The following is a 26,099-nucleotide window of genomic DNA, read 5'->3' as shown; positions in this document are numbered from 1 at the left end:
AACAATGTGCCAGAGGTTGGGGCCACAGAGAGCAGAATGTCTTAAATATGCAATATGAAAAGCCACTGTAGCTTGGCCCACTTGTAGTTTAATGTAAATGTGTTTTGAATGATGGGGCTAGGAGGAGGGTGAATAGTTTATATTATGCTTGTGGATGTAGATATGAAGGTCTCCTGTATGTATGTATGTATGTATGTCTGTCTACCATTGGAAATATGAGCACTGTGATTTGTGATGTCTGAGATTAAACTTGATATCACACAAGTTCAAACCAATTCATGATAATGTATTGTAAATGGTAAAGCTAATAAAAAAAATAATTGCATATATTAATTATTGCATAGAAAAGCTTGGTGAGAAGTAATGGATTTCAGTATCTTAAATCAAGCCCCTGGCTAGTTCAATAAATTAATGAATGAATCAGTTGCACAGTCTACTGTGGTAGTGTGATCTATAAAATGTACTGTATGATACACCAATGAGAACATTGTGTTAATCATTGCTGTTAAAGTATCAAACTTTTTTTCCCATGATTTTGAGTGAATATCTTTAGGCATATTTTGTAAACGATTATAATAATACATGTTTTTATAGCTACATTATTAATGTGTGTAAATTTATCCATGGTAATAATTGTTAAGGTACAGTAGGTGTTTCCTTGTTAAATCTTAACTCACTACATTTTTCTCCATCGCCTGCTGGGTATTTTACTGTAACTAGGCAACAAGCAATAAGCTATGAAAAGAACTAAACCAATGTTAACAGTACAGCTTCAATGAAATGACTTGGAAGAATCAGGATTTTAAAAAATGCTTTTTCCGGTGTAGATTCACTTTTAATTAATCATATTTTGATTTAAGTACCAAATCCTTAAAATAGCACATTAATAAATAAATAAATTAATGCAACAATGATGATATGTGAATGATGGCAAATGTCCCTTTAGAATTAGACTTTAGCGTTCCCAAGAAGAGCTTGAGCTGATTACAGCAACATGATGTACACTTGACACGTAAATTAAAAACGATATGCAATTGAGAAATAAAGTAGAGGACAGATAGAGGAACAGTTGACCACAGCGGTTACAAACAATATAATATTATTTTCACTCCCCCACTCATCAAGTTTCCTTCATAGAGTTGATAGCAGCATCAACCACATCTCAGTTTCTATTGAGGGCTCAGGGAGTGTTGACAAGTCCTTGCGACACACTTTGAATCAAATTGAGATATATAGGACACATGATCCTTGCATCACTGCATTAATGGAAGCACTAACTCATCTTAGAATCCTTTTAAAATCCATCCCTCGTGTTCCATCCAGACGGCTGCCTAACAGTTTTTAAATGTATGATAGATATATAATATATTACAGTGCTGTATGTTTCCCCAACTTCTTCTTCTTTATAATGCAGTATCTGTCTTCTTCGAGTTGCGAAAAAAACGAACTCTTTCTCTTTAAATTCTCAGTTATCATAAATTCCGAAGTTCTTGGATGTATCGGTAAAAGTCTTCATATTTACTTCTTCATCGTTTTGTAAATATATTGCCACATTCATATATCATGCATTTTACTGCATTTCTATTGCACTGGTCCGGATTATTCAGGAGAAAAGAGGGGGAAAGAAAAGAAAAGAAAATAACAAATATTGATAAATTACCTTTGATAAATTACCTTTGCCAAGGCGATAGCCACCAAAAGCAAGTGAGCAAGTGAAGAGCGAGGAGTATTGGGGTTGGGAGCAGGATGGTGTGGTATTGAACTCTCTCTCTTCCCTTGCTTACGTCATCTGGTGTACATCCGTGCTTCGGATGATCTTGTATACGAGCCAGTAGAAAATATTAAAAATGAGGAAGACCAGCGGGAAAGCCACGCGAGAGACCGTGTCGATCCTCTTCGCGCGGCCGATGAAGAGCTTGCGCATCTCTTCCACCGTTTTCTCCTGAGGGCCGGCAGTGGCGGTCGGGGCGTTGTTGTTGTTCCCTTTGATGGCCATGCCGTCTTTGGCCTGAAGGCAGGCTGGGCCCATGCCATAGGCGGTGAAGCTGAACCGGCCCTCACCGCCCTCATCCTCCTGTAACACAGCCAAATATTCATTCTGTTAGGAATCAAAAAACCCATTACACATTTGATATCCAGGCCTGCTCTCTCTCTCTGTAAACAGTATCTCTTAAAGGCCCACCCCTTAAGTTGTAAAAACATATGACTTTGAAAATCATAGTGGTCCTTCAAGGAAAAGGCTCTTAACAGACTTAAATCATAGTGGGCCTTCAATGAAAAGGCTCTTAACAGACTTCATAATTTGAAAACACATTTAATGGCTGTGAAAATCACAGTGGGACTTTAAGTAATGCAGACACATAAATAATTAACATAATGAGGCACATCATGTTGAGCCTTAAACGTCAAAGTCCAACATGATCCGGAAACAATCTAATTTACCATTGATATGCATCGTGATAAATATGGATTGCATGGGTCGACTATTCACATTTTAGCTATGTCATCACTCAAGGTTATGAGGCAAGGTTTGCACGTTATAAAGGACTTGTTATCTCGATATCATACATCGCTATGTACGGAAATGGCATTTTCCTATTTACTGCAATGTAATTACAGGTAGCTAGCTAACACAACCCTGCATACCTCATCACACACAAACAAACAATGAGGGTCTCTTATCTGTCTTTGCTTGGTTTGAAAAATGTAAATGTAATCATTCAACACCTCTACTGCAAATTCAAATGGATAGGCGTACACGCTGTGCTAAAACACAACCCTTAGTTTTCTAGGTTCCATTTGTAGACACCATGTCCTCCTTCTGTCCTTGTCTAAAATACAACCCTTCATTTTCTAGGTTCCATTTGTAGACACCATGTCTTCCTTCTGTCCTTGTCTAAAATACAACCCTTCATTTTCTAGGTTCCATTTGTAGACACCATGTCTTCCTTCTGTCCTTGTCTAAAATACAACCCTTCATTTTCTAGGTTCCATTTGTAGACACCATGTCTTCCTTCTGTCCTTGTCTAAAATACAACCCTTCATTTTCTAGGTTCCATTTGTAGACACCATGTCCTCCTTCTGTCCTTGTCTAAAATACAACCCTTCATTTTCTAGGTTCCATTTGTAGACACCATGTCCTCCTTCTGTCCTTGTCTAAAATACAACCCTTCATTTTCTAGGTTCCATTTGTAGACACCATGTCTTCCTTCTGTCCTTGTCTAAAATACAACCCTTCATTTTCTAGGTTCCATTTGTAGACACCATGTCCTCCTTCTGTCCTTGTCTAAAATACAACCCTTCATTTTCTAGGTTCCATTTGTAGACACCATGTCCTCCTTCTGTCCTTGTCTAAAATACAACCCTTATTTTTCTAGGTTCCATTTGTAGACACCATGTCCTCCTTCTGTCCTTGTCTAAAATACAACCCTTCATTTTCTAGGTTCCATTTGTAGACACCATGTCTTCCTTCTGTCCTTGTCTAAAATACAACCCTTCATTTTCTAGGTTCCATTTGTAGACACCATGTCCTCCTTCTGTCCTTGTCTAAAATACAACCCTTCATTTTCTAGGTTCCATTTGTAGACACCATGTCTTCCTTCTGTCCTTGTCTAAAATACAACCCTTCATGTTCTAGGTTCTATTTGTAGACACCATGTCCTCCATCTGTCCTTGTCTTTATACCACCCCATTTATAACTGTTAATGTGTGTTGGGCTGAATGGACGAACACACGCACGCACGCACACACACACGCGCGCACACACACACGCGCGCGCGCGCACACACACACACACACACACACACACACACACACACACACACACACACACACACACACACACACACACACACACACACACACACACACACACACACACACACACACACACACACACACACACACACACACACACACACAAGAGGAGGACAGGACGGCTCTTCTCCTTTCCCCCACATTATGCTTCGTCTCCTCCACTCCACTGTTCTCCTGTAATCATAACAGCGACTGAAACATCTAATGCTGGCTACGTTGTGCGTCGACCTTTCCTTGTCCTTCAGTGGCACCGGCCCACCATTTGTAAGTATTACAGATGCTCTGCTTCATTCCTCCTGCTGTATGATTAATGTGCTGGCTGGGGGACGTGACGTGGAGCAGTAAAGAGGGACGGTGCTGCGGAGGATGGCGTCCTCCCTGCGTCATCGCCTGCGTCCCAAAATTGCACCCTACTCCCTACATAGTGCACTACTTTTGACCTAGACCTACGGAATAGGATGCCATTTGGGACGCAACCATTTTCACACTGCCCGCCATGCCGCCCCAGACCAGGCTGGCTGATTCATTACCCCGCCCCCTAATTCAACATTCCACCATTAATGCAGTAAGCTGGGCAGAGACTCTTATTGTGAAGGGGAGATAAATAATGAGAGATGAATGGAGCTATGGGTTTGTGGGGGTGAGGGAGACAATGTATGGCCTGGGAGCAGTATCAGGCTCACTCCTCCTGTCTCCTCCTCCCTCCCTCCTTCTCCTTCTTCTGCATTTGCAAGTCAGAGAGAGAGAGAGAGAGAGAGAGAGAGAGAGAGAGAGAGAGAGAGAGAGAGAGAGAGAGAGAGAGAGAGAGAGAGAGAGAGAGAGAGAGAGAGAGAGAGAGAGAGAGAGAGAGAGAGAGAGAGAGAGGTGACCGGTTGGTTGGTATCTAGTGAGACGGAGAGAAGGACCTCTTGACTCCTCTATCCATCATGCTATTTCCTCATGATTGATGTCTTTATATCTCTTAGTGTGTGGTGATGTGATTAATGGCATCCATCTTATGTTTTCTGTAAACATTTGCCTTTGCGTCGATCGCGGCCATGCAGCCTTGGAAAATAAAAATGCTGATTTGCATAAAGTCATTTTGGGGAGTGTCACGACTATCATCAACATCTCCTTGAGGAGTTGGTGTCTTGCCGTTCATTTTATGATTTCCCAAAGCAATTTACCCCAATGCCAATACATGACCCTTTCCTAGTCGTTCCAAAATTTGATTTTTGTTTCTTTTTTAAGATCGTGCCATCAAGCTTTTACATTGACGATTGTTATATTAATTACTAAAGGATCAGGTAATCTGAGAAGAATGTTTAAGGACTAGTAATGTTAAGGGCTGGTGTCCCGGACACAAAGTAAAATAAAATAAAATAAATACCTTGCTCAAGTCTAGTCTAGGACTATCTCCTTTGAACAGGATTTTTTTGTCCAGGACTAGCCTTAATCTGTGTCCGGGAAACCAGCCCTAAAGGTTTTATTTTGTATTTTTTAAACTAATGACGTGTTGGTTTCCTGTTCCCATTGAGAGTAGGTGGTTGCATAAAGACTCTGGGTTTGTCTGTGTAAAAGCCCCTCCTTCCTTCATGAAGCCATTGACCTGGAATGATTATGCACGTCATGATCTGTTGCTCTCTCTCTCTCTCTCTCTCTCTCTCTCTCTCTCTCTCTCTCTCTCTCTCTCTCTCGCTCTCCCTGTCGCTCTCTCGCTCGCTCTCTCTCTCTCACTCTATCTTTCGCTGTCTCACTCTCTCTCTCTCATTCGCTCGCTCTCTCTCTCTCTCTCTCTCTCTCTCTCTCTCTCTCTCTCTCTCTCTCTCTCTCTCTCTCTCTCTCTCTCTCTCTCTCTCTCTCTCTCTCTCTCTCTCTCTCTCTCTCTCTCTCTCTCCCCCCCATATAAGGGTGAACAGTTGATCTTAATTACATATATAGGACTAACATTATAACACCTTTATACTACGCAATATATAGCCTACTGTGAACATATTGTACAGAAGTTCAATAACTTGGTTCTTGTTGTATAATTTTGTACTTTGCAAAGAAAAAACGAGTTTAGCCCCATCTTGTCCTGCAGACACTGCCAGAGAGTAGCTTCCTATTGGTTATCTATCACTTTCCACTTATTTACCTAGCCAATCCAGTCTCTTATCGCCCGTTGTTTTCAGACGTGGTAGTACAACCTCAGAACACACACACACACACACACACACATACACACCCCTGAGATTATCCTGTGGGAAAGAGATCCCCTTGAACAGTAGCTAATCAGGCCTAATGAGCTGATTATCCTGGATCAATCAGGAAGTCTCGTCCTAATAAGGCCCTGTCATGGTTAGCCAGTGGAACAGTGTATCTGCAGTCTAGGGGTCACATCATGTCACCTAGTTATTAATATATCTCAGTTTGGACTGCCAGCGCAAAGCAGACGGAGGGCAAAGAGGAGGACAGCTGAAAGAAAGTAGTCGTTTCTGGCTACCCTGCACTTAGCTTCGTCGTTTCTGGCTACCCTGCACTTCGCTTAGTCGTTTCTGGCTACCCTGCACTTCGCTTAGTCGTTTCTGGCTACCCTGTACTTCGCTTAGTCGTTTCTGGCTACCCTGCACTTAGCATAGTCGTTTCTGGCTACCCTGCAGCTTAGTCATTTCCGGACGCTAATATTTTAGACCAGAGTTGAGTTTTTTTGTTGTTGCTTTTAGTGATTGCCTGGCCTGGGGACATTGGCTGACTAGCATCACACATGAGCCACAGACAAATGTCTTCTTTTTTAAAACCATGAGAAAAATCTAATTTGGGGTAGAGTATGTGACAGAATGGAAGACTTTAATTAAAGATGCACTCTCAAACTTTTGTATAATTTCAGACAGTAGTTTTGAAAGTGGTGCTCATGAGCCAAAAGTGGTCCCAATTTTTTGTGTACTACATCATCAGATTGTGTACTACGCTATCCATTTCGTATGATATGTTATGTCCTGCCAAAAAAATAATGAACAATTACTTTGCAATTCGTAAACTATCTTACGAATCCAATTTATACTTTATGTTACGGATGAATTTGTTGCTCTTCAGATCCTGGGGGGCACCTTTAATGCGTAGGCTACATGGCTGTCCATATTATGGTTCGGTATAAGCTACACACATTTCTCTACGGCTACTTAAATCATCTATTGTTATGGATTCTGCAATTTGTATAATTCCATTGATATTCTTTATACAATCCTTAAAGGAGACACCATTGATATCCTGTATTCTGCAGTTGGGTCAAGTTTTAATCAAGTCAATATGATCATGTTTATTCCCAAGGCCTTTCTTACAGTCGCGTGAGCTTGTCAAATAACATGCAATTTGATATTATTTTACGCAATGCTGGTGGACAAAATTGTCAGGCTGCAGCTGGTTCTTTATCATGTCTATTCCTAAGGCCATACTCTCTTTCAGTCTTGAGAGGAGCTTGTCGTGTGTATGTGTGTCCGTGTGTGTGAGTGTGTGCTTATGTTTGTGTATGTGTGTGTGTGTGTGAGTGTGTGTGTGTGTGTGTGTGTGTGTGAGTGTGTGTGTCCGTGTGTGTGAGTGTGTGCTTATGTTTGTGTGTGTGTGTGTGTGTGTGCATGTATGTTTGTGTGTGTATATGTTTGTGTATGTGTGTGCGTGTGTGCGTATGTTTGTGTGTGTGTGTGTGTGTGTGTGCATGTCCGTGTATGTTTGTGTGTGTATATGTTTGTGTATGTGTGTGAGTGTGTGCGTATGTTTGTGTGTGTGCGTGTGTGTGTGTGTGTGTGTGTGTGCGTGTCCGTGTGTGTGAGTGTGTGCGTATGTTTGTGTGTGTGTGTGTGTGTGTGCGTGTATGTTTGTGTGTGTATATGTTTGTGTATGTGTGTGCGTGTGTGCGTATGTTTGTGTGTGTGTGTGTGTGTGTGCGTGTCCGTGTATGTTTGTGTGTGTATATGTTTGTGTATGTGTGTGAGTGTGTGTGTGTGTGTGTGTGAGTGTGTGTGTGTATGTTTGTGTGTGTATATGTTTGTGTATGTGTGTGAGTGTGTGTGTGTGTGTGTGTGAGTGTGTGTGTGTATGTTTGTGTGTGTATATGTTTGTGTATGTGTGTGAGTGTGTGCGTATGTTTGTGTGTGTGTGTGTGTGCGTGTTCGTGTATGTTTGGATGTGTATATGTTTGTGTATGTGTGTGAGTGTGTGTGTGTGTGTGTGTTTGCGTATGTTTGTGTGTGTGCGTGTGTGTGCGTGTCCGTGTATGTTTGTGTGTGTATATGTTTGTGTATGTGTGTGAGTGTGTGTGTGTGTGTGTGTGTGTGAGTGTGTGTGTGTGTGTGTATGTTTGTGTGTGTATATGTTTGTGTATGTGTGTGAGTGTGTGCGTATGTTTGTGTGTGTGCGTGTGTGTGCGTGTCCGTGTATGTTTGTGTGTGTATATGTTTGTGTATGTGTGTGAGTGTGTGTGTGTGTGTGTGAGTGTGTGTGTGTGTGTGTGTATGTTTGGGTGTGTATATGTTTGTGTATGTGTGTGAGTGTGTCTGTGTGTGTGTGTGTGTGTGTGTGTTTGCGCTATTCATCTCCAGCCCCGGCCAGAACCAGAGAGGTTGTTTTATTGTGCCGAGGCTAGAAGTGACAGGTTCCTCCCTCCTCACTGCAGAGAAGAGCAGTTCTTTGGGATGAACTGGCTGAATGATAGACTTTATTAGGCTGAACTGGATGAATGATAGCCTTTAGATGGATGAACCGGCTGAATGATTGCCTTTAGATGGATGAACTGTCTTAATTATAGCCTTTAGAAGGCTGAATTGGCTGAATGATAGCCTTTAGATGGATGAACTGGCTGAATGATAGCCTTCAGAAGGATGAACTGGCTGAATGATAGTCTTTAGAAGGATAAACTGGACTGAATGATAGCCTTTAGAAGGATGAACTCGCTGAATGATAACCTTTAAAAGGATGAAATGGCTGAATGACAGCCTTCAGAAGGCTGACCTGGCTGAATGATAGCCTTTAGAAGGCTGACCTGGCTGAATAATAGCCTTTAGAAGGATGAATTGGCTGATTGATAGCCTTTAGAAGGCTGACCTGACTGAATGATAGTCTTTAGAATGATGAACTGGCTGAATGATAACCTTTAGAAGGCTGACCTGTCTGAATGATAGCCTTAAGAACGATGAACTCGCTGAATAATAGCCTTTAGAAGGATTAACTGGCTGAATGAAAGCCTTTAGAAGGATGAACTCGCTAAATGATAGCCTTTAGAATAATGACCTGGCTGGATGATAGCCTTTAGAAGGATGACCTGGCTGAATGATAGTCTTTAGAAAGATGAACTCGCTGAATGATACTTTAGAAAGCTGACCTGGCTGAATGATAGCCTTTAGAAGGATGAAAAGGCTGAATGATAGCCTTTAGAAGGATGAACACGCTGAATGATAGTCTTTAGAAGGATGAACTGGCTGAATGATAGCCTTTAGATGGATGAACCGGCTGAATGATAGCCTTTAGAAGGCTGAACTGGCTGAATGATAGCCTTTAGAAGGATGAATTCACTGAATCATAGCCTTTAGAAAGCTGACCTGGCTGAATGATAGTCTTTAGGAGGATGAACTGGCTTAATGATAGACTTTAGAAGGCTGAACTGGCTGAATGAAAGCCTTTAGAAGGATGAACTGGCTGAATGATAGCCTTTAGAAGAATGACCTGGCTGAATGAAAGCCTTTTGAAGGATGACCTGGCTGAATGATAGTCTTTAGAAGGATGAACCTGCTCATTAATAGCCTTTAGAAAGATGACCTGGCTTAATGATAGCCTTTAGAAGGATGAACTGGCTGAATGATAGCCTTTAGAAGGCTGACTTGGCTGAATGATAGCCTTTAGAAAGATGACCTGGCTTAATGATAGCCTTTAGAAGGATGAACTGGCTGAATGATAGCCTTTAGAAGGATGAACTGGCTGAATGATAGCCTTTAGAAGGCTGACTTGGCTGAATGATAGCCTTTAGAAAGCTGACCTGGCTGAATGATAGCCTTTAGAAGGATGAACTGTCTGAATGATGGACTTTAAAAGGATGAACTGTCTGAATGATAGCCTTTAGAAGGATGAAATGGCTGAATGATAGCCTTTAGAAGGCTGACCTGGCTGAATGATATCCTTTAGAAGGATGAACTGGCTGAATGATAGCCTTTAGAAGGATGAACTTGCTGAATGATAGTTTTAAGATGGATGACCTGGCTGAATGATAGCCTTTAGAAGGATGAACTCGCTGAATGATAGCCTTTAGAAGAATGACCTGGCTGAATGAAAGCCTTTTGAAGGATGACCTGGCTGAATGATAGTCTTTAGAAGGATGAACCTGCTCATTAATAGCCTTTAGAAAGATGACCTGGCTTAATGATAGCCTTTAGAAGGATGAACTGGCTGAATGATAGCCTTTAGAAGGCTGACTTGGCTGAATGATAGCCTTTAGAAAGCTGACCTGGCTGAATGATAGCCTTTAGAAGGATGAACTGTCTGAATGATGGACTTTAAAATGATGAACTGTCTGAATGATAGCATTTAGAAGGATGAAATGGCTGAATGATAGCCTTTAGAAGGCTGACCTGGCTGAATGATATCCTTTAGAATGATGAACTGGCTGAATGATAGCCTTTAGAAGGATGAACTTGCTGAATGATAGTTTTAAGATGGATGACCTGGCTGAATGATAGCCTTTAGAAGGATGAACTCGCTGAATGATAGCCTTTAGAAGGATGAACTGTCTGAATGATGGCCTTTAAAACGATGAACTGTCTGAATGAAAGCCTTTAGAAGGATGAAAGGGCTGAATGATAGCCTTTAGAAGGATGAAATGGCTGAATGATAGCCTTTAGAAGGATGAACTCGCTGAATGATAACCTTTAAAAGGATGAAATGGCTGAATGACAGCCTTCAGAAGGCTGACCTGGCTGAATGATAGCCTTTAGAAGGCTGACCTGGCTGAATAATAGCCTTTAGAAGGATGAATTGGCTGATTGATAGCCTTTAGAAGGCTGACCTGACTGAATGATAGTCTTTAGAATGATGAACTGGCTGAATGATAACCTTTAGAAGGCTGACCTGTCTGAATGATAGCCTTAAGAACGATGAACTCGCTGAATAATAGCCTTTAGAAGGATTAACTGGCTGAATGAAAGCCTTTAGAAGGATGAACTCGCTAAATGATAGCCTTTAGAATAATGACCTGGCTGGATGATAGCCTTTAGAAGGATGACCTGGCTGAATGATAGTCTTTAGAAAGATGAACTCGCTGAATGATACTTTAGAAAGCTGACCTGGCTGAATGATAGCCTTTAGAAGGATGAAAAGGCTGAATGATAGCCTTTAGAAGGATGAACACGCTGAATGATAGTCTTTAGAAGGATGAACTGGCTGAATGATAGCCTTTAGATGGATGAACCGGCTGAATGATAGCCTTTAGAAGGCTGAACTGGCTGAATGATAGCCTTTAGAAGGATGAATTCACTGAATCATAGCCTTTAGAAAGCTGACCTGGCTGAATGATAGTCTTTAGGAGGATGAACTGGCTTAATGATAGACTTTAGAAGGCTGAACTGGCTGAATGAAAGCCTTTAGAAGGATGAACTGGCTGAATGATAGCCTTTAGAAGAATGACCTGGCTGAATGAAAGCCTTTTGAAGGATGACCTGGCTGAATGATAGTCTTTAGAAGGATGAACCTGCTCATTAATAGCCTTTAGAAAGATGACCTGGCTTAATGATAGCCTTTAGAAGGATGAACTGGCTGAATGATAGCCTTTAGAAGGCTGACTTGGCTGAATGATAGCCTTTAGAAAGATGACCTGGCTTAATGATAGCCTTTAGAAGGATGAACTGGCTGAATGATAGCCTTTAGAAGGATGAACTGGCTGAATGATAGCCTTTAGAAGGCTGACTTGGCTGAATGATAGCCTTTAGAAAGCTGACCTGGCTGAATGATAGCCTTTAGAAGGATGAACTGTCTGAATGATGGACTTTAAAAGGATGAACTGTCTGAATGATAGCCTTTAGAAGGATGAAATGGCTGAATGATAGCCTTTAGAAGGCTGACCTGGCTGAATGATATCCTTTAGAAGGATGAACTGGCTGAATGATAGCCTTTAGAAGGATGAACTTGCTGAATGATAGTTTTAAGATGGATGACCTGGCTGAATGATAGCCTTTAGAAGGATGAACTCGCTGAATGATAGCCTTTAGAAGAATGACCTGGCTGAATGAAAGCCTTTTGAAGGATGACCTGGCTGAATGATAGTCTTTAGAAGGATGAACCTGCTCATTAATAGCCTTTAGAAAGATGACCTGGCTTAATGATAGCCTTTAGAAGGATGAACTGGCTGAATGATAGCCTTTAGAAGGCTGACTTGGCTGAATGATAGCCTTTAGAAAGCTGACCTGGCTGAATGATAGCCTTTAGAAGGATGAACTGTCTGAATGATGGACTTTAAAATGATGAACTGTCTGAATGATAGCATTTAGAAGGATGAAATGGCTGAATGATAGCCTTTAGAAGGCTGACCTGGCTGAATGATATCCTTTAGAATGATGAACTGGCTGAATGATAGCCTTTAGAAGGATGAACTTGCTGAATGATAGTTTTAAGATGGATGACCTGGCTGAATGATAGCCTTTAGAAGGATGAACTCGCTGAATGATAGCCTTTAGAAGGATGAACTGTCTGAATGATGGCCTTTAAAACGATGAACTGTCTGAATGAAAGCCTTTAGAAGGATGAAAGGGCTGAATGATAGCCTTTAGAAGGATGAAATGGCTGAATGATAGCCTTTAGAAGGATGAACTCGCTGAATGATACTTTAGAAAGCTGACCTGGCTGAATGATAGCCTTTAGAAGGATGAACTGGCTGAATGATAGCCTTTAGAATGTTGACCTGGCTGAATGATAGCCTTTAGAAGGATGAACACGCTGAATGATAGTCTTTAGAAGGATGAACTGGCTGAATGAAAGCCTTTAGAAGAATGAACTGGCTGAATGATAGCCTTTAGAAGGATGAATTCACTGAATCATAGCCTTTAGAAAGCTGACCTGGCTGAATGATAGTATTTAGGAGGATGAACTGGCTTAATGATAGACTTTAGAAGGCTGAACTGGCTGAATGAAAGCCTTTAGAAGGATGAACTGGCTGAATGATAGCCTTTAGAAGAATGACCTGGCTGAATGATAGCCTTTAGAAGGATGACCTGGCTGAATGATAGTCTTTAGAAAGATGAACTCGCTGAATGATACTTTAGAAAGCTGACCTGGCTGAATGATAGCCTTTAGAAGGATGAAAAGGCTGAATGATAGCCTTTAGAAGGATGAACACGCTGAATGATAGTCTTTAGAAGGATGTACTGGCTGAATGAAAGCCTTTAGATGGATGAACCGGCTGAATGATAGCCTTTAGAAGGCTGAACTGGCTGAATGATAGCCTTTAGAAGGATGAATTCACTGAATCATAGCCTTTAGAAAGCTGACCTGGCTGAATGATAGTCTTTAGGAGGATGAACTGGATTAATGATAGACTTTAGAAGGCTGAACTGGCTGAATGAAAGCCTTTAGAAGGATGAACTGGCTGAATGATAGCCTTTAGAAGAATGACCTGGCTGAATGAAAGCCTTTTGAAGGATGACCTGGCTGAATGATAGTCTTTAGAAGGATGAACCTGCTCATTAATAGCCTTTAGAAAGATGACCTGGCTTAATGATAGCCTTTAGAAGGATGAACTGGCTGAATGATAGCCTTTAGAAGGCTGACTTGGCTGAATGATAGCCTTTAGAAAGCTGACCTGGCTGAATGATAGCCTTTAGAAGGATGAACTGTCTGAATGATGGACTTTAAAAGGATGAACTGTCTGAATGATAGCCTTTAGAAGGATGAAATGGCTGAATGATAGCCTTTAGAAGGCTGACCTGGCTGAATGATATCCTTTAGAAGGATGAACTGGCTGAATGATAGCCTTTAGAAGGATGAACTTGCTGAATGATAGTTTTAAGATGGATGACCTGGCTGAATTATAGCCTTTAGAAGGATGAACTCGCTGAATGATAGCCTTTAGAAGGATGAACCTGCTCATTAATAGCCTTTAGAAAGATGACCTGGCTTAATGATAGCCTTTAGAAGGATGAACTGGCTGAATGATAGCCTTTAGAAGGCTGACTTGGCTGAATGATAGCCTTTAGAAAGCTGACCTGGCTGAATGATAGCCTTTAGAAGGATGAACTGTCTGAATGATGGACTTTAAAAGGATGAACTGTCTGAATGATAGCCTTTAGAAGGATGAAATGGCTGAATGATAGCCTTTAGAAGGCTGACCTGGCTGAATGATATCCTTTAGAAGGATGAACTGGCTGAATGATAGCCTTTAGAAGGATGAACTTGCTGAATGATAGTTTTAAGATGGATGACCTGGCTGAATGATAGCCTTTAGAAGGATGAACTCGCTGAATGATAGCCTTTAGAAGAATGACCTGGCTGAATGAAAGCCTTTTGAAGGATGACCTGGCTGAATGATAGTCTTTAGAAGGATGAACCTGCTCATTAATAGCCTTTAGAAAGATGACCTGGCTTAATGATAGCCTTTAGAAGGATGAACTGGCTGAATGATAGCCTTTAGAAGGCTGACTTGGCTGAATGATAGCCTTTAGAAAGCTGACCTGGCTGAATGATAGCCTTTAGAAGGATGAACTGTCTGAATGATGGACTTTAAAATGATGAACTGTCTGAATGATAGCATTTAGAAGGATGAAATGGCTGAATGATAGCCTTTAGAAGGCTGACCTGGCTGAATGATATCCTTTAGAATGATGAACTGGCTGAATGATAGCCTTTAGAAGGATGAACTTGCTGAATGATAGTTTTAAGATGGATGACCTGGCTGAATGATAGCCTTTAGAAGGATGAACTCGCTGAATGATAGCCTTTAGAAGGATGAACTGTCTGAATGATGGCCTTTAAAACGATGAACTGTCTGAATGATAGCCTTTAGAAGGATGAAAGGGCTGAATGATAGCCTTTAGAAGGATGAAATGGCTGAATGATAGCCTTTAGAAGGATGAACTCGCTGAATGATACTTTAGAAAGCTGACCTGGCTGAATGATAGCCTTTAGAAGGATGAACTGGCTGAATGATAGCCTTTAGAATGTTGACCTGGCTGAATGATAGCCTTTAGAAGGATGAACACGCTGAATGATAGTCTTTAGAAGGATGAACTGGCTGAATGAAAGCCTTTAGAAGAATGAACTGGCTAAATGATATCCTTTAGAAGGATGAACTGGCTGAATGATAGCCTTTAGATGGATGAAACGGCTGAATGATAGCCTTTAGAAGGCTGAACTGGCTGAATGATAGCCTTTAGAAGGATGAATTCACTGAATCATAGCCTTTAGAAAGCTGACCTGGCTGAATGATAGTCTTTAGGAGGATGAACTGGCTTAATGATAGACTTTAGAAGGCTGAACTGGCTGAATGAAAGCCTTTAGAAGGATGAACTGGCTGAATGATAGCCTTTAGAAGAATGACCTGGCTGAATGATAGCCTTTAGAAGGATGACCTGGCTGAATGATAGTCTTTAGAAAGATGAACTCGCTGAATGATACTTTAGAAAGCTGACCTGGCTGAATGATAGCCTTTAGAAGGATGAAAAGGCTGAATGATAGCCTTTAGAAGGATGAACACGCTGAATGATAGTCTTTAGAAGGATGAACTGGCTGAATGAAAGCCTTTAGATGGATGAACCGGCTGAATGATAGCCTTTAGAAGGCTGAACTGGCTGAATGATAGCCTTTAGAAGGATGAATTCACTGAATCATAGCCTTTAGAAAGCTGACCTGGCTGAATGATAGTCTTTAGGAGGATGAACTGGATTAATGATAGACTTTAGAAGGCTGAACTGGCTGAATGAAAGCCTTTAGAAGGATGAACTGGCTGAATGATAGCCTTTAGAAGAATGACCTGGCTGAATGAAAGCCTTTTGAAGGATGACCTGGCTGAATGATAGTCTTTAGAAGGATGAACCTGCTCATTAATAGCCTTTAGAAAGATGACCTGGCTTAATGATAGCCTTTAGAAGGATGAACTGGCTGAATGATAGCCTTTAGAAGGCTGACTTGGCTGAATGATAGCCTTTAGAAAGCTGACCTGGCTGAATGATAGCCTTTAGAAGGATGAACTGTCTGAATGATGGACTTTAAAAGGATGAACTGTCTGAATGATAGCCTTTAGAAGGATGAAATGGCTGAATGATAGCCTTTAGAAGGCTGACCTGGCTGAATGATATCCTTTAGAAGGATGAACTGGCTGAATGATAGCCTTTAGAAGGATGAACTTGCTGAATGATAGTTTTAAGATGGATGACCTGGCTGAATGATAGCCTTTAGAAGGATGAACTCGCTGAATGATAGCCTTTAGAAGAATGACCTGGCTGAATGAAAGCCTTTTGAAGGATGACCTGGCTGAATGATAGTCTTTAGAAGGATGAACCTGCTCATTAATAGCCTTTAGAAAGATGACCTGGCTTAATGATAGCCTTTAGAAGGATGAACTGGCTGAATGATAGCCTTTAGAAGGCTGACTTGGCTGAATGATAGCCTTTAGAAAGCTGACCTGGCTGAATGATAGCCTTTAGAAGGATGAACTATCTGAATGATGGACTTTAAAATGATGAACTGTCTGAATGATAGCATTTAGAAGGATGAAATGGCTGAATGATAGCCTTTAGAAGGCTGACCTGGCTGAATGATATCCTTTAGAATGATGAACTGGCTGAATGATAGCCTTTAGAAGGATGAACTTGCTGAATTATAGTTTTAAGATGGATGACCTGGCTGAATGATAGCCTTTAGAAGGATGAACTCGCTGAATGATAGCCTTTAGAAGGATGAACTGTCTGAATGATGGCCTTTAAAACGATGAACTGTCTGAATGATAGCCTTTAGAAGGATGAAAGGGCTGAATGATAGCCTTTAGAAGGATGAAATGGCTGAATGATAGCCTTTAGAAGGATGAACTCGCTGAATGATACTTTAGAAAGCTGACCTGGCTGAATGATAGCCTTTAGAAGGATGAACTGGCTGAATGATAGCCTTTAGAATGTTGACCTGGCTGAATGATAGCCTTTAGAAGGATGAACACGCTGAATGATAGTCTTTAGAAGGATGAACTGGCTGAATGAAAGCCTTTAGAATAATGAACTGGCTAAATGATATCCTTTAGAAGGATGAACTGGCTGAATGATAGCCTTTAGATGGATGAAACGGCTGAATGATAGCCTTTAGAAGGCTGAACTGGCTGAATGATAGCCTTTAGAAGGATGAATTCACTGAATCATAGCCTTTAGAAAGCTGACCTGGCTGAATGATAGTCTTTAGGAGGATGAACTGGCTTAATGATAGACTTTAGAAGGCTGAACTGGCTGAATGATAGCATTTAGAATGCTGAACTGGCTGAATTATTGCCTTTAGAAGGATGAACTTGCTGAATGATAGCCTTTAGAAGAATGACCTGGCTGAATGAAAGCCTTTAGAAGGATGAACTGGCTGAATGATAGCCTTTAGAAGGATTAACTGGTTGAATGAAAGCCTTTAGAAGGATGAACTCGCTAAATGATAGCCTTTAGAAGAATGACCTGGCTGAATGAAAGCCTTTAGAAGGATGACCTGGCTGAATGATAGTCTTTAGAAGGATGAACTTGCTGAATGATAGTTTTAAGATGGATGACCTGGCTGAATGATAGCCTTTAGAAGGATGAACTGTCTGAATGATGGCCTTTAAAACGATGAACTGTCTGAATGATAGCCTTTAGAAGGATGAAAGGGCTGAATGATAGCCTTTAGAAGGATGAAATGGCTGAATGATAGCCTTTAGAAGGATGAACTCGCTGAATGATACTTTAGAAAGCTGACCTGGCTGAATGATAGCCTTTAGAAGGATGAACTGGCTGAATGATAGCCTTTAGAATGTTGACCTGGCTGAATGATAGCCTTTAGAAGGATGAACACGCTGAATGATAGTCTTTAGAAGGATGAACTGGCTGAATGAAAGCCTTTAGAAGAATGAACTGGCTAAATTATATCCTTTAGAAGGATGAACTGGCTGAATGATAGCCTTTAGATGGATGAAACGGCTGAATGATAGCCTTTAGAAGGCTGAACTGGCTGAATGATAGCCTTTAGAAGGATGAATTCACTGAATCATAGCCTTTAGAAAGCTGACCTGGCTGAATGATAGTCTTTAGGAGGATGAACTGGCTTAATGATAGACTTTAGAAGGCTGAACTGGCTGAATGATAGCATTTAGAATGCTGAACTGGCTGAATAATTGCCTTTAGAAGGATGAACTCGCTGAATGAAAGCCTTTAGAAGGATGAACTCACTAAATGATAGCCTTTAGAAGAATGACCTGGCTGAATGAAAGCCTTTAGAAGGATGACCTGGCTGAATGATAGCCTTTAGAAGGATGAACTGGCTGAATGATAGCCTTTAGAAGGATTAACTGGCTGAATGAAAGCCTTTAGAAGGATGAACTCACTAAATGATATCCTTTAGAAGAATGACCTGGCTGAATGAAAGCCTTTAGAAGGATGAACTCACTGAATGATAGCCTTTAGAAGAATGACCTGGCTGAATGAAAGCCTTTAGAAGGATGACCTGGCTGAATGATAGTCTTTAGAAGGATGAACCAGCTCATTAATAGCCTTTAGAAAGATGACCTGGCTTAATGATAGCCTTTAGAAGGATGAACTGGCTGAATGATAGCCTTTAGAAGGATGAACTGGCTGAATGATAGCCTTTAGAAGGATTAACTGGCTGAATGAAAGCCTTTAGAAGGATGAACTCGCTAAATGATAGCCTTTAGAAGAATGACCTGGCTGAATGAAAGCCTTTTGAAGGATGACCTGGCTGAATGATAGTCTTTAGAAGGATGAACCTGCTCATTAATAGCCTTTAGAAAGATGACCTGGCTTAATGATAGCCTTTAGAAGGATGAACTGGCTGAATGATAGCCTTTAGAAGGCTGACTTGGCTGAATGATAGCCATTAGAAGGATGGACTCGCTGAATGATAGTCTTTAGAAGGATGAACTCGCTGAATGATAGCCTTTAGAAAGCTGACCTGGCTGAATGATAGCCTTTAGAAGGATGAACTGTCTGAATGATGGACTTTAAAAGGATGAACTGTCTGAATGATAGCCTTTAGAAGGATGAAATGGCTGAATGATAGCCTTTAGAAGGCTGACCTGGCTGAATGATATCCTTTAGAAAGATGAACTGGCTGAATGATAGCCTTTAGAAGGATGAACTTGCTGAATGATAGTTTTAAGATGGATGACCTGGCTGAATGATAGCCTTTAGAAGGATGAACTCGCTGAATGATAGCCTTTAGAAGGATGAACTGTCTGAATGATGGCCTTTAAAACGATGAACTGTCTGAATGATAGCCTTTAGAAGGATGAAAGGGCTGAATGATAGCCTTTAGAAGGATGAAATGGCTGAATGATAGCCTTTAGAAGGATGAACTCGCTGAATGATACTTTAGAAAGCTGACCTGGCTGAATGATAGCCTTTAGAAGGATGAACTGGCTGAATGATAGCCTTTAGAATGTTGACCTGGCTGAATGATAGCCTTTAGAAGGATGAACACGCTGAATGATAGTCTTTAGAAGGATGAACTGGCTGAATGAAAGCCTTTAGAAGAATGAACTGGCTAAATGATATCCTTTAGAAGGATGAACTGGCTGAATGATAGCCTTTAGATGGATGAAACGGCTGAATGATAGCCTTTAGAAGGCTGAACTGGCTGAATGATAGCCTTTAGAAGGATGAATTCACTGAATCATAGCCTTTAGAAAGCTGACCTGGCTGAATGATAGTCTTTAGGAGGATGAACTGTCTGAATGATAGCATTTAGAAGGATGAACTGGCTGAATGATAGCCTTTAGAAGGATTAACTGGCTGAATGAAAGCCTTTAGAAGGATGAACTCGCTAAATGATAGCCTTTAGAAGAATGACCTGGCTGAATGAAAGCCTTTAGAAGGATGACCTGGCTGAATGATAGCCTTTAGAAGAATGACCTGGCTGAATGAAAGCCTTTAGAAGGATGAACTCGCTGAATGATAGCCTTTAGAAGGATGAACTGTCTGAATGATGGCCTTTAAAACGATGAACTGTCTGAATGATAGCCTTTAGAAGGATGAAAGGGCTGAATGATAGCCTTTAGAAGGATGAAATGGCTGAATGATAGATTTTAGAAGGATGAACTCGCTGAATGATACTTTAGAAAGCTGACCTTGCTGAATGATAAACCTTTAGAAGGATGAACTGGCTGAATGATAGCCTTTAGAATGTTGACCTGGCTGAATGATAGCCTTTAGAAGGATGAACACGCTGAATGATAGTCTTTAGAAGGATGAACTGGCTGAATGAAAGCCTTTAGAAGAATGAACTGGCTAAATGATATCCTTTAGAAGGATGAACTGGCTGAATGATAGCCTTTAGATGGATGAAACGGCTGAATGATAGCCTTTAGAAGGCTGAACTGGCTGAATGATAGCCTTTAGAAGGATGAATTCACTGAATCATAGCCTTTAGAAAGCTGACCTGGCTGAATGATAGTCTTTAGGAGGATGAACTGGCTTAATGATAGACTTTAGAAGGCTGAACTCGCTGAATGATAAGCTTTAGAAGGCTGACCTGTCTGAATGATAGCCTTTAGAAGGATGAACTGGCTGAATGATAGCCTTTAGAAGGATTAACTGGCTGAATGAAAGCCTTTAGAAGGATGAACTCGCTAAATGATAGCCTTTAGAAGAATGACCTGGCTGAATGAAAGCCTTTAGAAGGATGACCTGGCTGAATGATAGCCTTTAGAAGGCTGACTTGGCTGAATGATAGCCATTAGAAGGATGGACTCGCTGAATGATAGTCTTTAGAAGGATGAACTCGCTGAATGATAGCCTTTAGAAAGCTGACCTGGCTGAATGATAGCCTTTAGAAGGATGAACTGTCTGAATGATGGCCTTTAAAAGGATGAACTGTCTGAATGATAGCCTTTAGAAGGATGAAATGGCTGAATCATAGACTTTAGAAGGCTGACCTGGCTGAATGATATCCTTTAGAAGGATGAACTGGCTGAATGATAGCCTTTAGAAGGATGAACTTGCTGAATGATAGCTTTAAGATGGATGACCTGGCTGAATGATAGCCTTTAGAAGGATGAACTCACTGAATGATAGCCTTTAGAAGGATGAACTGTCTGAATGATGGCCTTTAAAAGGATGAACTGTCTGAATGGTAGCCTTTAGAAGGATGAAAGGGCTGAATGATAGCCTTTAGAAGGATGAAAGGGCTGAATGATAGCCTTTAGAAGGATGAAATGGCTGAATGATAGCCTTTAGAAGGATGAACTGGCTGAATGATACTTTAGAAAGCTGACCTGGCTGAATGATAGCCTTTAGAAGGTTGAACTGGCTGAATGATAGCCTTTAGAAGGATGAACTCGCTGAATGATAATTTAGAAAGCTGACCTGGCTGAATGATAGCCTTTAGAAGGATGAACTGGTTGAATGATAGCCTTTAGATGGATAAACTGGCTGAATGATAGCATTTAGAAGGATGAACTGGCTGAATTATAGTCTTTAGAAGGATGAACTGGCTCAATGATAGCCTTTAGAATGATGAACTGGCTGAATGATAGACTTTAGAAGGCAGACCTGGCTGAATGATAGCCTTTAAAATGCAGACCTGGCTGAATGATAGCCTTTAGAAGGATGAACTCGCTGAATGATAGTCTTTAGAAGGATGAACTGGCTGAATGATAGCCTTTAGAAGGATTAATTGGCTGAATGATAGTCTTTAAAAGGATAAACTGGCTGATTGTTAGTTTAGAAGGATGAATTCGCTGAATGATTGTCTTTAGAAGGATGAACTGGCTGAATGATAGCCTTAAGATGGATTAACTCGCTGAATGATAGTCTTTAGAAGGCTGACCTGGCTGAATTATAGCCCTTAGAAGGATGAACTCGCTGAATGATAGTCTTTAGAAGGATGAACTGGCTGAATGATAGCCTTTTGAAGGATGCACTGGCTTAATGATAGCCTTTAGAAGGCTGACCTGGCTGAATGATAGCCTTTAGAAGGATGAACTCGCTGAATGATAGTCTTTAGAAGGATGAACTGGCTGAATGATAGTCTTTAGAAGGATGAACTGGCTGAATGATAGCCTTTTGAAGGATGAACTGGCTTAATGATAGCCTTTAGAAGGCTGACCTGGCTGAATGATAGCCTTTAGCAGGATGAACTGGCTGAATGTTAGCCTTTAGAAGGATGAATTGGCTGAGTGATAGCTTTTAGAAGGCTGACCTGGCTGAATTATAGCCTTTAGAAGAATGAACTCGCTAAATGATAGTATTTAGAAGGATGAACTTGCTGAATGATAGCCTTTAGAAGGATGAACTGGCTGAATGATAGCCTTTAGAAGGATGAACTCGGTGAATGATAGTCTTTAGAAGGATGAACTGGCTGAATGATAGCCTTTAGAAGGCTGACCTGGCTGAATGAAAGCCTTTAGAAGGATGAACTGGCTGAACAATAGCCTTTTGAAGGATGAACTGGCTTAATGATAGCCTTTAGAAGGCTGACTTGGCTGAATGATAGCCTTTAGAAGGATGAACTCGCTGAATGATAGTCTTTAGAAGGATGAACTGGCTGAATGATAGCATTTAGAAGGATGAACTCACTGAATGATAGTCTTTAGAAGGATGAACTTGCTGAATGATAGCCTTTAGAATAATGAACTGTCTGAATGATCGCCTTTAAAAGGATGAACTGGCTGAAGGATAGCCTTTAGAAGGCTGACCTGGCTGAATGATAGCCTTTAGAAGGATGAACTGGCTGAATAAAAGCCTTTAGAAGGATGAACTCGCTGAATGATAGTCTTTAGAAGGATGAACTGGCTGAATTATAGCCTTTAGAAGGATGAACTGGCTGAATGATAGCCTTTAGAAGGATGAAATGGCTGAATCATAGACTTTAGAAGGCTGACCTGGCTGAATGATATCCTTTAGAAGGATGAACTGGCTGAATGATAGATTTAAGATGGATGACCTGGCTGAATGATAGCCTTTAGAAGGATGAACTCGCTGAATGATAGCCTTTAGAAGGATGAACTGTCTGAATGATGGCCTTTAAAAGGATGAACTGTCTGAATGATAGCCTTTAGAAGGATGAAAGGGCTGAATGATAGCCTTTAGAAGGATGAAAGGGCTGAATGATAGCCTTTAGAAGGATGAAATGGCTGAATGATAGCCTTTAGAAGGATGAACTCGCTGAATGATACTTTAGAAAGCTGACCTGGCTGAATTATAGCCTTTAGAAGGATGAACTTGCTGAATGATAGCTTTAAGATGGATGACCTGGCTGAATGATAGCCTTTAGAAGGATGAACTCGCTGAATGATAGCCTTTAGAAGGATGAACTGTCTGAATGATGGCCTTTAAAAGGATGAACTGTCTGAATGATAGCCTTTAGAAGGATGAAAGGGCTGAATGATAGCCTTTAGAAGGATGAAAGGGCTGAATGATAGCCTTTAGAAGGATGAAATGGCTGAATGATAGCCTTTAGAAGGATGAACTCGCTGAATGATACTTTAGAAAGCTGACCTGGCTGAATGATAGCCTTTAGAAGGATGAACTGGCTGAATGATAGCCTTTAGAAGGATGAACTCGCTGAATGATACTTTAGAAAGCTGACCTGGCTGAATGATAGCCTTTAGAAGGATGAACTGGTTGAATGATAGCCTTTAGATGGATAAACTGGCTGAATGATAGCATTTAGAAGGATGAACTGGCTGAATTATAGTCTTTAGAAGGATGAACTGGCTCAATGATAGCCTTTAGAATGATGAACTGGCTGAATGATAGACTTTAGAAGGCAGACCTGGCTGAATGATAGCCTTTAAAATGCAGACCTGGCTGAATGATAGCCTTTAGAAGGATGAACTCGCTGAATGATAGTCTTTAGAAGGATGAACTGGCTGAATGATAGCCTTTAGAAGGATTAATTGGCTGAATGATAGTCTTTAAAAGGATAAACTGGCTGATTGTTAGTTTAGAAGGATGAATTCGCTGAATGATTGTCTTTAGAAGGATGAACTGGCTGAATGATAGCCTTAAGATGGATTAACTCGCTGAATGATAGTCTTTAGAAGGCTGACCTGGCTGAATTATAGCCCTTAGAAGGATGAACTCGCTGAATGATAGTCTTTAGAAGGATGAACTGGCTGAATGATAGCCTTTTGAAGGATGCACTGGCTTAATGATAGCCTTTAGAAGGCTGACCTGGCTGAATGATAGCCTTTAGAAGGATGAACTCGCTGAATGATAGTCTTTAGAAGGATGAACTGGCTGAATGATAGCCTTTAGAAGGATGAACTGGCTGAATGATAGTCTTTAGAAGGATGAACTGGCTGAATGATAGCCTTTTGAAGGATTAACTGGCTGAATGATAGCCTTTTGAAGGATGAACTGGCTTAATGATAGCCTTTAGAAGGCTGACCTGGCTGAATGATAGCCTTTAGCAGGATGAACTGGCTGAATGTTAGCCTTTAGAAGGATGAATTGGCTGAGTGATAGCTTTTAGAAGGCTGACCTGGCTGAATTATAGCCTTTAGAAGAATGAACTCGCTAAATGATAGTCTTTAGAAGGATGAACTTGCTGAATGATAGCCTTTAGAAGGATGAACTGGCTGAATGATAGCCTTTAGAAGGATGAACTCGGTGAATGATAGTCTTTAGAAGGATGAACTGGCTGAATGATAGCCTTTAGAAGGCTGACCTGGCTGAATGATAGCCTTGAGAAGGATCAACTGGCTGAACGATAGCCGTTTGAAGGATGAACTGGCTTAATGATAGCCTTTAGAAGGCTGACCTGGCTGAATGATAGCCTTTAGAAGGATGAACTCGCTGAATGATAGTCTTTAGAAGGATGAACTGGCTGAATGATAGCATTTAGAAGGATGAACTCACTGAATGATAGTCTTTAGAAGGATGAACTTGCTGAATGATAGCCTTTAGAATAATGAACTGTCTGAATGATCGCCTTTAAAAGGATGAACTGGCTGAAGGATAGCCTTTGAAGGATGAACTGGCTGAATGATAGCCTTTAGAAGGATGAACTGGCTGAATAAAAGCCTTTAGAAGGATGAACTCGCTGAATGATAGTCTTTAGAAGGATGAACTGGCTGAATTATAGCCTTTAGAAGGATGAACTGGCTGAATGATAGCCTTTAGAAGGATGAACTCGCTGAATGATAGTCTTTAGAAGGATGAACTGGCTGAATGATAGCCTTTAGAAGGATGAACTCGCTGAATGATAGTCTTTAGAAGGCTGACCTGGCTGAATGTTAGCCTTTAGAAGGATGAATTGGCTGAATGATAGCCTTTTGAAGGATGAACTGGCTTAATGATAGCCTTTAGAAGGCTGACCTGGCTGAATGATAGCCTTTAGCAGGATGAACTGGCTGAATGTTAGCCTTTAGAAGGATGAATTGGCTGAGTGATAGCTTTTAGAAGGCTGACCTGGCTGAATGATAGCCTTTAGAAGGATGAACTCGCTGAATGATAGCCTTTAGAAGGATGAACTGGCTGAATGATAGCCTTTAGAAGGATGAACTGGCTGAATGATAGCCTTTAGAAGGATGAACTGGCTGAATGATAGCCTTTTGAAGGATGAACTGGCTGAATGATAGCCTTTTGAAGGATGAACTGGCTTAATGATAGCCTTTAGAAGGCTGACCTGGCTGAATGATAGCCTTTAGCAGGATGAACTGGCTGAATGTTAGCCTTTAGAAGGATGAATTGGCTGAGTGATAGCTTTTAGAAGGCTGACCTGGCTGAATTATAGCCTTTAGAAGAATGAACTCGCTAAATGATAGTCTTTAGAAGGATGAACTTGCTGAATGATAGCCTTTAGAAGGATGAACTCGCTGAATGATAGCCTTTAGAAGGATGAACTGGCTGAATGATAGCCTTTAGAAGGATGAACTCGCTGAATGATAGTCTTTAGAAGGCTGAACTCGCTGAATGATAGCCTTTAGAAGGATGAACTGGCTGAATGATAGCCTTTAGAAGGATGAACTCGCTGAATGATAGTCTTTAGAAGGCTATAATGGAGGGCTGTGACCCGGCCCTGAATGAATCACATTACAGTCACATTAGAAAGAGTGGCCAGTGAAGATTAATACAAAATACAGTGATGCTTGTTGAGTCTCTATATAAAGGCCT

At 41.0% G+C, this 26,099-nt stretch overlaps 1 protein-coding gene across 1 annotated transcript in view; it reads right to left on the bottom strand.

Moving 5' to 3' along the window:
* Positions 1–1,780: 1,780 nt before the first annotated feature.
* The window catches only part of glra1 (glycine receptor, alpha 1), a gene marked incomplete at both ends in the record, with an annotated part of 81,088 nt that continues 56,769 nt past the window's right edge, over positions 1,781–26,099 (bottom strand). Inside the window, one exon of the mRNA XM_084146968.1 lies at positions 1,781–2,074. Within this exon, the coding sequence (XP_084003094.1) occupies positions 1,781–2,074 (294 nt within the window). The remainder of the gene's footprint in view (positions 2,075–26,099) is intronic.

The sequence above is a fragment of the Coregonus lavaretus genome (genome assembly GCF_964263955.1).
Source record: "Coregonus lavaretus genome assembly, chromosome: 29".
NCBI lineage: Eukaryota > Metazoa > Chordata > Actinopteri > Salmoniformes > Salmonidae > Coregonus > Coregonus lavaretus.
This window is presented reverse-complemented; position numbering and strand designations above follow the sequence as displayed.